Source organism: Diabrotica virgifera, chromosome 3, assembly GCF_917563875.1.
Source record: "Diabrotica virgifera virgifera chromosome 3, PGI_DIABVI_V3a".
Lineage (NCBI taxonomy): Eukaryota > Metazoa > Arthropoda > Insecta > Coleoptera > Chrysomelidae > Diabrotica > Diabrotica virgifera.
The window spans coordinates 69,881,549-69,895,626 of NC_065445.1; the positions used below are offsets into that span (position 1 = coordinate 69,881,549).

Consider the following 14,078-nt stretch of genomic DNA (forward strand, 5'->3'; position numbering starts at 1 on the left):
TTGCTTAGCATAAACTGGCGGATATGTCTAAATTAGTCCTGTGGTGGCAGATTATAGTCTAATGTGTGACTGTGTGCTACCGCCTGTTCTCTAATGACGTGCAACTAGTTACTGTTGCGATGAGCGAGAGAGTAGTGCCATGTTCGGTTGCACAACGCATTGTTATCAAATTCCTTGCAAAAGAAAATGTTGGTCCCGCTGAAATTTGGAGAAGACTAAAAAGTCAATATGGGGAATCAACACTGTCCAATACACAAGTGAAATTTTGGCATAGACAAGTTCGTGAAGAACAAGATGCCGTAGAAAACAAAAGTTATCAACGACGTCCAGAAATTGTCCGATAAAGGCGAGAACTCGTTTGTCTGCAGGCAAAGTTTTAGCTACATGTTTTGGGATGATTGTGGCGTTTTGTTGCTAAATTTTCTCATGATAGACGAACCACTAATGCAGTGTATTACTGTAGTCTTTTGGACCGTGTTCGAGTTGCCTATAGGTCCAAGAGACGGGATGTCGTATACGAGATGTGTTGCTCTTGCATGACAACGCCCGACCGCATACAGCTGATAAGAAAAAATAGCGGAAATGCATTCGACTCTCGTTGAACATCCTGCATACAGTCCTGATCTTTCACCATGTGATTACCACATGTTCAGTCCATTAAAAGATGCACTAGGCGGAGCGCGTTTTGATGATGATAATCAAGTGGAGCAATTCGTGTGCAATTGGTCAGATACCCGCTCTCATTCTTTTTATGAAAATGGAATGCAGAAACTTCCTAGCCGCTGGGAAAAATGCACACAAAAGGAAGGAATGTATATAGAAAAATGGAGTATTGTTTAATTGTTGCAACTATAATTAAATAAAAAGTTATTAGCAAAGGTCGGTTCATATTTGATTCTCCTCTCGTATAATTCCTTAAATCTACAGATTATATCAATGAAAAATTATTCATTACACTTAAAACCGTGATCAATAAAAATATCGTATTACCCTCAAATTCAACTTGTCGGCATATTACATGTTTGCTTATGCTTAAAAATTAAAAACGAAATATGCAGATAGTGTTATTTTTTATGACCGATCAGTAGCGGAGGAATTATTAAATAACTCTGAGATTATTTTAAATATGTAGGTATTATAATGTGCAGAAATAAAATACTTAGTGTAAGATATCTTTTTATGGACCCTCTTATGATCAAATTCGATGTTTTCGAAAGTCATACCGCTAGTACTAGGGATGTGTAAGATATTTAAAACGTTACGAGTTACAAGTACGGAAATACCGATTTAAAGTTGCCTACTCAATTCAGTACAAGGATGAGATACATCAGTATTTTGTAATCAGTATTTTTGTACTCAGTACCACTGAGAACCGGTATCAAAAGTAACCGTTACACGTCCGCACTGATTTTGCCCGTCTCTATATCCAACACCGACAGCCAACGCTTGGGTTAGGTTGTGTTCAATCTAACCCAAGCGGTCCGCTAGAAAAATAAATGCACGGGTCACCCGTCCCGCCGACGCAAGTTGTGTCTCGGTTAGGTTCAATTTGCGCCGGGCCTTAATCGTGCTAAATTACACTGGTCATGACGATGACGACACTTAATGGTTACCTTTGGGGTTAGTTTTATTGTCAATCAAAAAATCCATTGTTGTATGAAGAGCCGCGATGTGAGATATCAGCCCTTGGCATCATGATTCAATTGAACGCTCAACTGTTCGGACCAAATATTATTGACGTTTTGACTTCTAACAATTGAAACGATGATATCACGTTATTCTACAAAGATATAAGACCAAAGCCTACAAGAGTAAAATAACCTAAAACCGGGATATATTGTCTGTCGTCTGTATTTCGCGGATATACGTGTTCACGTGACTGTTTGCGTTTTAAATTAGTTCACAAAGAGAAAAAGTGCTTATAGTGCTTATTCAACGATAGTTAAACTCAGAGTGAGGTTCGCGGTATTTTCGCGTGTTAACTAATGAAGAGAGACAATTGCGGTACTTTTTACCACGCGTCTATTGCCTTCAAGCGGATAAGGCAGAGGGAGAGACCTCCGTTCACGTAGAGAGACGGCAGCAAAGGAAAACTGTCGCCTGCGGCGATTGACAGTGAAGAGGAGGAATCTTCTGTTGCAATGTCTAAGCATTGTCTGTCTTTGGATAGGGATAAACTAGGAAGACGTAAAATTACGTACTACGTAAACTGTTATTCAGGGTTGGCTTAAGAATCATTTAAAATTAAGGTTGAAGATTATCGAAAATATTATAGCGAAAAATATAAGATTATTTGTGGCATGTGAAAATTCAATAGTCTCTTTACACAATTTTAATTACTACTTTGCACTTGTTGCATAAACAAACAGAACTATTAACACAGTGAATATTCAAAACTCACTAGGAACATTGGAACACAGGCACGGAGAAGATAAGGATCCCCCAAACCGACGCGAAACTTTTGCGACGCGAATGTCTCGTTGGGGAACATTCGCAGGCGAAACGGTAGCGGACAAGGCTTTCCCACATTGGCGCGGAACCTGACGCGACTGTTCGCCTACAAATATGAACAAATTATAATTTTAGGGCGGTCTTTTCATCTCCGGATAACTAATTAACGAGAAGTTTATCTGACAGATATTTAATAAAACTGTCAGATAAACTTCCCGATAACTACATAGTTACCCGGACCACAATGGGAATAACGGTAACCGCATTGCTGACCAGCTAACTAGGAAGGCAGTAGGGGTAAGAGTTTTAGGCCTGCTGATCTTTTTGGCTGGTCAATTAAAACAACAATCTTACAACAATTTTACAACAATCTAGGAAATTGCCAAAATGTCACTCCCGCACGCAAACCGTGAAAAGATGGGAACAAGGGCCTGAATGTAGACTTGTAAGGGAACACTAAAGAACCTTGAGAGGTCAGCATCAGAAAACTACTTGAGAATGACCAGGAAAAACCTACGCTTGACAATTGGTTTTTTAACTGATGTTATCTTTATTGATGTGATTATCTTTATTTCATAATCATTAATCAAATATTATTTCTGAGAATGGATGACTAGTTCATGAAAATTCAGGCATTTTTACTAATTTCAAATATTCATTTTAATTCAATCATTTTCTCCTAATTTTAACCCTATACTATCCTAGATTTTATCCTTTTTTCTTATATTTTTCTAATCTTTACTTAAATCATATATTATAGGATATTGTTTCACAATTTCAATGAGTTTTTCTGTAACAGACATTTTAATTCACGCGAAACTACAACGGCAGCGGAAAAACCGTGCATGCAGCGTTTCATGAAAACAACGCTGATCTACCGCGACCGTTGTGGATACCGCCCCAACTAGTGTGAACACGCTCATAAGTCACCGTGCCTATCGATTCGCCGCGATTCCGCGTAGGTTGCGGTTGCGAAAGTTTCGCGTTGGTTTGGGTTCCTATAACCGCACAATGATGGCAAGGGCAGGTATGATTTTATTACTTTTAAAATATCTGTAAAGGGGAAAATACAATATGGACGGTAACACAGTTTTTGATGCAATATTTATAGTATAGTTTCAGAACAACAAAACAGTGGTTACAAATGAAATACAAACACTTTACAATAACTAAGAAGTCGTCGCATATACAAAAGTAATCTCCAGAAGTGGCGAAACTTCCGGCTAATTCTCTTTTAGGGTCCAATGCAACTTGGCGTTCTGTGCGCTTTGCCGTTGGCACTTTCGAGGAAATAGCGTCGTTGCCTGCACGTTAAATGTTCCGTTTTACTATTTCTATTCGTTTTACGTGTCTCTGAAAGGGAGATCTAAGCTCCTAGCAACGTGAAAATGAGAAATTCTGGCATTCCTCGATATGCTTGTGCTCTTTATGCAATCCTTGCTCGGATATACGTTTACTTTGTTTATTGGAAGTAGAATGAAATGTATACATAATACTGATTAATAAATTTTCATTAGCTATACTAAAATAACTTCAAATTGTCCTCATTTCTCTCTCTGTTTCTGTGAACATATACTGTTATATTCCTATTTGACATGAGAAATAAAAGACTATATTTATATTTAAAATTCAAATTAAAATAAAGATTTTCATATTTATCAACCACGAGCATATAAATTTTGAACACCCTGTATAAGACAAATTTTGTAAAAATAGTTATAGCTAGTTTTTAAGAAAGTGTCTTCGCAGAAGTGTTTACTAGCCCCATGAACAATGCGTTTTAAGTAAGCAATTAGGGTGCTGGTTTTAAGAAAGTGTTCTTTGAACTGTTTATCAAAACCACGGACATTATATTGTATTAAACAAAAGAATAGGTAATTAAGTTCAAGATATGTAATTCATTAGCCGCACGGTACATAATAGATCGTAAAAATATACCTGTGTATTAAGATTCTTAAACATAGATAAAAATATGATTAGTGTAGAAAATAGAATTAAAATAGTCGGAATATTATTTTTTCTTGAAAATCCATAAAGACATGTTTAGAAAAAGGAAAGAGTTTTTTGGTAAATACATCATGATTGAAAGTTGTCTTGATTGGTTAAAAATTAATTCTGGAGGGGAACGATTTGGAAGGATGAGAATGAATGAGGAGAGAGAAAGTCAGTCTGTTTTGTTGGATCGAAAGTAAGAGTCCAGTTTTGAGTGTAGTGTACAAAAAAAGTAAAACGCCGGTTGGTTTTTGGAAAAATGACAAGCATCATATCGTGGAACGATATGATGCTTGTAATAGGCCAAGTCGAGAGATGATATAACTCCTTGAGTCCAAAGTATCCAGTGTTTGTTTTAAGTGTTTGAAAAAGTTGGAATACTACATCAGGAGAAAGCCGGAACGTGTACTGTACGAGGCGTAGTGAGGAAAGGGAGAACGAGTTTGCAGAGGAGCAGGGACATTATTGGAAAACGTGGACGAGTTTCTTTGGATCGCAACACCAGCAAAGTAGGAAACGTGTTTTGTGTGAAGACAATGTCGAATCATCAGCATAGGTCAGTTTTATTTTTTGTTGAGACATGAATGTATGGTTTGGCGTATTAAATACCACAGTGCATATTGAACTACACATTTCACTATTATAAAATCATCAAACCTCAATCAATTTTGTTACTTATATATATCATTATAGTTGATTTTTTATATACAATAATATTAATAAAATAATTTTTTTATATCAAAAAAATTTGAACAGATAGAACATCCTGTATAGCAGAGGTAGAGAGATTTATAATTAATTATTTAAAAAAAGCAAATTTGGAGACAAAAAGAAATAAGATTCCTATTTTCATAATTGTTAGATAACATAAAGATAGAAGAATAAATAAAATTTGCGATATTAAACATTTATTTCCGTTTGATAAAATCAACTACTTTTATCATTTCTAATTGAAATTCATATGTGTATTATTTTATTCTCTTTTATCTATCCCTATTAGGAAGCCACTGAGAAATATTTTGAAGCCACGAAAGTAAGTATTGATAGCATAATTTAGCCCCGAGATTTACAATTTATTTATGTTTGATTAATGAGATAATTAATTGATTGATTAATCAAAGTAGATCATAATAATACATCCAGCTCTTTCCACCCATCTCGGTTTTGGATCTCTACAATCCAGTTTTTCCTGGTTACTGTTCAGATATTTATACTAGCACATTAAAACGACATTCCAGGTTTTTTTTCAATCTATGTTTTTCATTCCTAGCCACATGCACTGCCCTTCTCCTCTTTGAGTAGGTATATATACTAGTGTTCTCACGTTGTCTTCCATTTTCGTCTGTCGTCGGATTGACTTGGTCTGTTTTGCATATTTATCTCTACTATTACTCTTTACTGTTCATGCAACGTATTGTTAGTTATGTGTTATGTTTCGAGAGTTATAAGTGGGTGCTCAAGTTTTTACTCCATATATCGTAACTGGGATTAAATATTGTGTAAATACTCAGATTTTCATACTGATGTTAAATTGTTTTGCTTTTCTTTCTTGGGATGTGCGCTTCCAATTTTAGTCGAATTCACGTTAGTATGTTAGTCGAATGCGTCAGTTGAGATCTCTTATTGTATTTATTTATTTCTTCATGTCTGCCCTATGAACGGATGAAATATGTCGACTGATCAACTACCTGGAGGGCCTGCCGAATAATAGGGAACTTTCTAAAATTTTAAATTCGAAAAAAATGCTATAAATCACAACAGAACATATTTTAAAAAAATATATCAAAGAAAAAAAAGTTGTTTTTGTTTTTTACAATTTTTGTTTTTATCTTTCGTTTTTCGTTTGGTCCCTAAAAACGATTAAAATCGAGAGAAAATTCAAATTATCCAAAACGCGCTCTCATTGGTCGTGACGTCATAAAGTTAAAAATGTTGAAGGTCCGCGCCATTACGTTTGATATTCGTTTACTTGTTGTAGTCATTTTATGATGTATCTCAGTTTTATAAATCTTTAGCTTTAGATAGTTGCTGTGAATATTTCATAATATTTCAGTATTTTTGTTAAGACAATTTTTTTAAAATAAGGGGTTTTCTAAAGGGTAGTCTGATAGTAAAAAAAGTGGCAGAAAAATATTGTATAGGTAAATATCATTCAATCTATCATGTATCTACCAAAATATACCACAAGTTCCATTTTCTTTTTGTTCAAAATACACTTGATTTATTAAAAAAAAACTATTAAGCAGACAACAGATTTGATATTAAATACTTACAATAAAATTAGCTTCACATACATGAAGATCTTGAGAATGAACTAAAATGTCTTTAATATCCTTTCAACACGCATGTAACCACTTTATTAAATGTGACTGGTAATCTAATAAATATTTTATTGGGGGTTTTAATGGTTGTACTTTTAAACAATGGTAGGTACTAAACAAAACTTAGTAGTATTACTTTTAAAATAATAAATTTACTTAATTGCTTAATTTACGTAATTACTTAATAGTATTTACTTTTATCACAGTATAAAGAGGGACAGTAAAACCTCTTCTATGTCGGCACTTTGATCTCAAGAAGTAATACCGGCAGTACGCAATTGGTAATTCAGCAGTGGTGGATGCGGGTTTTCCCTGTTAAAACCCGTACGTTTCTACGCGACCAGCAATGCAAGAGTGGTGGTCTAGCGACTGGGAACCTTGCGCGGTCGCCATGCGCGTTGAAAGATTTTACTTCCAATTTTTCGGAGAGTAGTTCTACTGTCCCTCTTTATACTGTGCTTTTATTTTCCATAGCAAACACACACACAATTCAATACTATTTCTTCAAAAACTGTATCAAACACCACTGTAAACAAACTGGTTTATACTTTTATACGAGACAGGAGATCTGGCATTACAGAATATAACTTGGTGACGTCACAAGGGTTCACGCGCTTTTTCGATCGTTTGAAATGATTTAAATATATTGTACAGAAGATTTTAAATTTGTATTGCGAAGTTATTAGGTATAAATTTTTGAGGCGGAAAATTTTGGAAATCTTATTTTTACACGAAACTGTGCGATTATGTAATAAAACAAAAATGTGCAAGTTCCTTAACCCATTAACCGCCAAGCAAAGAAATACTGCAATAATATGTAATATATTTGATTAACTAGAGTAAAATAAATTTAAACAATCGTAAAAAATTGTTTTACACTTTGATAATGGCAGGTGTCACAACAACAAAATGGTTTGTTTTCGAACCTTTGGCGGGACTGAGCTATAAAAATTGAAATACACAATTTTATTTTTTGTGAAAAGTCTCAAAACATTTAGAGTGTAAATGGACCTGGCATTTTTGATAAACAAAAATAGTATGGTTAGAACATTGCCTACACCTTCTTCAGCTTCTTTGTCAAAAACGAAGTCGAATGGCCCTCTATCTTTTTTAGAAATTATTTTAGATGTTTCCAGTTTACACTTTTCAATCTTGTATCTCTCACTATGCCAGTTGCATAAATTCGACAAATCGACATATTGTCTACAAGACTACACAACCTGCCTTATGTAGCCCCCACCCTTAGCCCTAGATAACAACAAAACTGAATACCAGAATACCCGTCTTTCTAAAGGTACGTACCCACTATGTTCGTAATATTGGACCACCAAGGCGGAGCGCGCACTGTTGCACGATCCGGGAGCGAAACTATGTTCACGAACCTCTTGCGCTTCGCGCTCCCTGCAACTGCTCCAATCGATACGGTATACGCTCCTCTACATATAAACCAACACCAATTGGAACGCCGAGGCAGAGCGCGCACTGTTGCACGGTTCGGGAGCGCCAACTAGAGACCGACCGATTAATCGGCTTCGACATCGGCTTCGGCCACCTTCGGCCAATATTTAAACCTTCGGCCAAAATTCGGCTTCGGCCAAAATGAAGCCGAAGGTTTCGCCGAAGGTGGAATAAGAAAATGTTCCGAGTATACCATACTAGGTATATAAATAATCTCTAAACATGCTTCGGCGAGCCTTTGATACTTTGAATAATATTTACACCCTATTTTATACCCTAATAAACCAAAACGTTTTACAAACTTTCAGGTAGTAGGTAGGATATAAATTTTAACAATAGGCCAAGATGTCTCAAAGATCTTCATTTGCATATTTTTCACGTAGTAAAATTCTGGGAAACTATAATAATTTTATTGTATTTGTTAAAACTCAAGATTACTGGTGTTTTGACTACCTAAATATTAATGGCAAAACATCGAACATCGACTATTCCTACTATAAATGCAAATATTTCGTCACCTTCGGCTTAGGCTTCGGCCGAAGGTATCCTTCAGGCCGAACTTCGGCATCGGCTTCGGCTTCGGCCAAAAAAGTCACATTCGGTCGGTCTCTAGCGCCAACCATTCACTATGCTTACAAACCTATTGCGCTAAGCGCTCCCTGCAACTGGTCCCATCGATACGGCATGCGCTCCTCTACATATAAACCGCCACCTATTGGACCGCCGCACAGTGGTTCCAAATACCGAAAACGTGGTCATGAACCTTTAAAAGCGTTTATTGTTCATGCACTTCGGAATTACTTTCGTTTTTAAGGGTTTTTGGCATCGTTTATTACGAATCTGACATTATTTTTTCTAAAAAACAAAATGGCGGAATCAACATGGCGGAAAGAAATCGAAAATATTAATCAAAACGCAATTTTTTTATTAAATTTGGTAGTTTAAAGTCCCTGATTACAAATCTAACATTACTTTTTTTAAAAACAAAATGGTGGATCCAATATGACCGAAAGAAATTCGAAAATTTTATTTTAAACGCATATTTATTTAAAATTTTATATTATAAGGGTCTTTTAAAATTGCTGATTACCAATACATTTTGTTTATGAAGTACAGTATCCAAAAACTATTACTAATGTACAACCGCCCATACATACTCAACAATCGCCAGAATCATGTAATATGACTCATTTCCCACTTTTACATTCAACCAACTGTCAGCAATGCATAGGCAGTTACAGGCAGCTAAATCAATGTGATTCTGTATCTTCTTACTATATACTTTAAGATTGATAAAAATTAGTCGCAGAATTATGCAGAATTTTGTACTTTTTGAATGTATCTTTATTAAAGTTTAATTATTTTAAGTATAGTTTCACTATTTATGCATTAACAAATTTAAGGTATTTATTGTTACTAAATCTTAAGTTAACTTACATCTTACATTACTACGTACTTGAAAAAGAAGAATCTGCTTTACAGCGATAAAATTAATAAACTATAAAACGTTTTACATCGTTTTCAATATACGCGTTTTTTTCACTTTCTCTGCCGGCCAAAATACCCTCGTACATGGCTCACTTGTTCCTGAGCTATGAGCCACAATATATCCAGTCTGATCCTTATACCTGCGTATTACGACTCTGCGATAGTATGAGAAAACAAATGTAAACATAAAAATCCCTAGATAGGGGCATTTTTCTTCGCCTCATGACCACGTTTTCAGCATTTGGAACCACTGTGCGCCGGGGCGAAGCTGGCACTGTTGCACGGTCCGGGAGCGCCAACCATCCACTATGTTCACAAACCTCTTGCGCTCCGCGCTCCCTGCAACTGCTCCCATCGAGACGGCATCCGCTCCTCTACATATAAACCGCCACCTATTGGACCGTTGAAGCGGAGCGCACACTGTTGCACGGTCCGATAGCGCCAACCATCTACTTAATCTACTATGTTCACGAACCTCTTGCGCTCCGCACTCCCTGCAACAAATTCTACAAAAAAATGGTGCGTTTTCGCATCGTTGGCGCTAAATGGGTTAATGTGATGTTATTTTGTTGATTTTGTTCTTGGGTATTCAACAGTATTTGTGTTTTGTGTAAACCATCCGGTTGAAGCGGGATCTAGCTTTTCCGGTACGCCCTCTTATCTCCTGGTTGTTAGTCAATAGGGTGGTTCGAAAAAAACTTTTTTTTTTATTTCAGATCGCTATAGTGCGCAAAAGTGGCCATTGGTATAGACTTGAAAAAAGCACTAATTATTATTTTATCTTTATTATTTTCTTATTAATTTGTCTTCCGGTCGCGCAATGCCATCGAAGTTAGCAAAAATTGGGAAAAACCTTAATTTTTCATATATTTTTTTAACAGGACAGATGGTTTTAATTGCGTTCCTGTACCATGAGTTAACTACTAAAAGTATGTAAAATCAATATAAATGCACTTATTATACATTTGTTTCATATCTTCCGGTCGCGCAACATAATACAAAATGAGTAAAATTAGTAGTTTTTGGAAAATTTCAAAGTTTGACTGTTTGGTACAATTTAATCATACGACTTTTAGAGATGGTCTAGTTTAATTCAATTACAATAATATATTTAAAATCCAAGCATATAAGATACATTTTGATATTCAAGTGGAATTCGGTCGCGTAGCTTCGTCAAAAACAGCAGACTACCGAGAGGCCAGGCGAAAGTGACGAATTCCAGCGAAGCGCGCACAGCCACAAATAAAGATACATGTGGGAATACCTCTACAATGGAGTATTTGTCTTCTCCATTACAACGAACTGCCATTCCACCAACTTTTCCAACACTTAAATGAAAATACAACAGGCCCAATAGTATATTCCGGACCAATTGGAAAGGCCCTACCTGATTGTGAAAGACTACCAGTTATTGATTTTAATCCTATTGATTGTGAGATTCCAAAAGTTGACAAGCGTATTCTTAGCAAGCACCAATAATTGTACTTGCTTGAGATATCAGAAGTCATCAAGTCAGGACATTGTTCAGAAGAATTTGTAGTGGGTACGTGATCCTAGCCCAACGTCACATTCAAGATGGCTTACTACTGCAAACCGAGTTTTGCGTTTCTACATCAGTGTGTCCAACCCTTCTGAAAATCTGAGAGAGATTGTCACATTCATTGTCAAATGTTGTAATATGCCTATGAGGTTTGCCACAAAAATAAACCACAAATTCACAGATGGGCCCAGACATGATTACAAAATCATTGAGTCTTCAAGGTACTTACCAGAAAAGCTTCTTTAAGTTGTTGATCCCGTTTTACAACGGAATATTTACTTTGCCCATCCAGAAAATTTACTTTTGGCTATGGTAACTGATGACAGAAACCATATCCGAGAGCTGGGCTTTAGGCGTATCATGAAGGAAAAGCAAGCAATATCTGAAAGTGACTCTATCAGAATCTTTAAACCACAAACTTTGAAGCTAAATAGTATTACGAAATTATCAAATGGAACACCAGTACACTGACTCCCCTTTACTGCTAGGAATATTGACTAATGAAGAGATAAAACAGTATGTGAGCAATGACTTCCAGCCTGTTATGAGTATAGATATTTTGCCATGCCATACACAGGCAGTTGAAAGATGCGTTAAGCTAGTGACCGAAGCTTTAAGTAAAGTGTGTGGACACAGTTCCAGAGACGGCTATATTAGAACCACATTATTGCACCGCTCAGCGATGCCAACGATTAAAATCAACAACAGCTGGTAGTCTTTCACAATCAGATAGGGCCTTTCCAATCGGTCCGGATATCCTATAGTGCCTGTTGTATTTCCATCTAAGTGTTGGAAAGGGTGGCGGAATGGCAGTTCGTTGTAATGGAGAAGACAAATACTCCATTGTAGAGGTCTTTCCACATGTATCTCTATTTGTGGCTGCGCGAGCTTCGTCACTTTGTATTATGTTGCTCGACCGGAAGATATGAAACAAATGTATAATAAGTGCATTTATATTGATTTTACATACTTTTAGTAGTTAATTCATGGTATAGGAACGCAATTAAAACCATCTGGCCTGTTTAAAAAAAATATGAAAAATTAAGGTTTTTCACAATTTTTGCTAACTTCGATGGCATTGCGCGACCGGAAGACAAATTAATAAAAAAATAATAATTAGTGCTTTTTTCAAGTCTATACCAATGGCAACTTTTGCGCACTATAGCGATCTGAAATAAGAAAAAAAGTTTTTTTCGAACCATCCTATTAGTCAATCCTTCATCTATTATGGTGCTGAGGTAGTTGTAGTGCTTCACACTTTCTACTGAGGTTTGGTTGACGTAGAGTTGACTTTCGGTTATCTGTTTCTTTCTAATTATCATGTATTTTGTGTTCTTTACATTTATATTGAGTCCATATTGCTGACTGTTGTACGTGATTTTGTTCCAAAAACGCCGTCCACACTCTCGCCGAAGTCGATCGAGGTTCAACAAGTACGAGAGTGTAGACGGCCACCTTGTGTAACTTTGCCTAACTTCGTTCTACTTCCGAAATCTGTCGGTCTGGCGCGTCCGATTCAAAGGGATCGAACGAGTGTGTAGAGAGGCACTTCGGACTTCGGTCAACTTTGGCGAAGTAACTTCGCCGAGAGTGTGGAGCCCGTTTAAGGAGTTATAGGTCTTCTAGGTTGTCAGCAAATAAAATGGTATCACCTGCATATCTGATGTTGTTCAACCGGCTCCCGTTTAGTCGAATGCCTTTTTCAATTTCATGCAAAGCTTTGTTTGCATGGGGAATGTTTAAAATAATACAGTTACAATAAAGCGTTAGTTGGTCCGAGCATACAGTGTTTGATTTGTTCGGAAACGAAATAATCATATTAATTAAAATTATCGCATATCACGTTGGCAGTAATTTCAGTTTAACCATTTGGATTCTAGAGCGTTAATTACGAGTATATCGTGAATAATTAACATCACAAATTTCCATCTGTAATTAATTTTGAAGCTTGGATAAAATAATTGCACTGACACCGACAATCGACTGATAGACATTCGCTTAGAAGAGAAAACATTGAAGCTTTATAAAAATTGTCGAAAAATAATCACCGTTCTCTAGACGTATAGAAGAAGACAATTTCTACTAGGCCTGGATCCCGCGTATCAAAAAAAGGTGGTTAATAGCACGCTGAAAATTTGTTAATAGATTAACGGTGTCTAGTACAAACTTTGCTGTACGGGAACACTGGAACAGGGAAGTTTTAATTGTGAAACAGTTTAAAAATTTGGAACCTAAGATTATCAAAACGTCCCATGTATTTTGTCGGACAGAACATCCAATTGATTTGTTACCCTTTCATTAAACTATCATGCAAAAATCAGACTGATATTATTAACCAACATGATTCCTGCCATTTCACATATTCTTCGTGTTCCATTCATTAAAATGCCCAGTTGGTGATAAACATCAGTCTGATGTTTGCATGAGAGTTTAACAAAATGGTAACAAGTCAATTGGAAATTCTGTCCGACAAAATACATGGAACGTTTTCGTAGTCTGACGTTCCAAATTTTTAACCTGTTCCACAATTAATATTACCCCTGTTCCAGTGTTCCCATACATCAAAGTTTGTCCGACTAGACACCGTTAAGCTATTAACAAATTTTCAGCTTGCAATTAATCAACTTCTTTTGGTACGGGGGATCCAGGTCTATACAGTTTTACCCGATTCCTTTATTGTAAGTAATTTCTTTCACAAATCGGTTGGTATAGTCTGATTTTTGCATGAGAGTTTAACAAAATGGTAACAAATCAATTGGAAATTCTGTCCGACAAAATACATGGAACGTTTTCGTAGTCTGACGTTCAAAATTTTTAACCTGTTCCAC

At 36.2% G+C, this 14,078-nt stretch overlaps 2 protein-coding genes across 7 annotated transcripts in view; one reads left to right on the forward strand and one right to left on the reverse strand.

The window, feature by feature from the left end:
- LOC126881894 (calsyntenin-1) overlaps positions 1–14,078 on the reverse strand; it is a 673,839-nt gene that overhangs the window by 509,601 nt on the left and 150,160 nt on the right. The gene's annotated exons all lie outside the window — the stretch shown is intronic.
- Positions 1–14,078, forward strand: part of LOC126881895 (glucose dehydrogenase [FAD, quinone]-like) — a 176,938-nt gene that overhangs the window by 36,278 nt on the left and 126,582 nt on the right. Inside the window, exon 1 of one of the 4 annotated variants that reach the window (XM_050646552.1) lies at positions 4,754–4,999. The exons of 2 other annotated variants lie outside the window; for them this stretch is intronic. Coding sequence is in view for 1 of the 2 variants with exons in the window: in XM_050646551.1 (XP_050502508.1) it covers positions 6,848–6,869 (22 nt within the window). In the remaining variant the exon portion in view is untranslated. Of the gene's footprint in view, positions 1–4,753; positions 5,000–6,760; positions 6,870–14,078 lie in introns of those variants that run through there. One more of the 4 variants, XM_050646551.1, reaches the window with a different exon arrangement.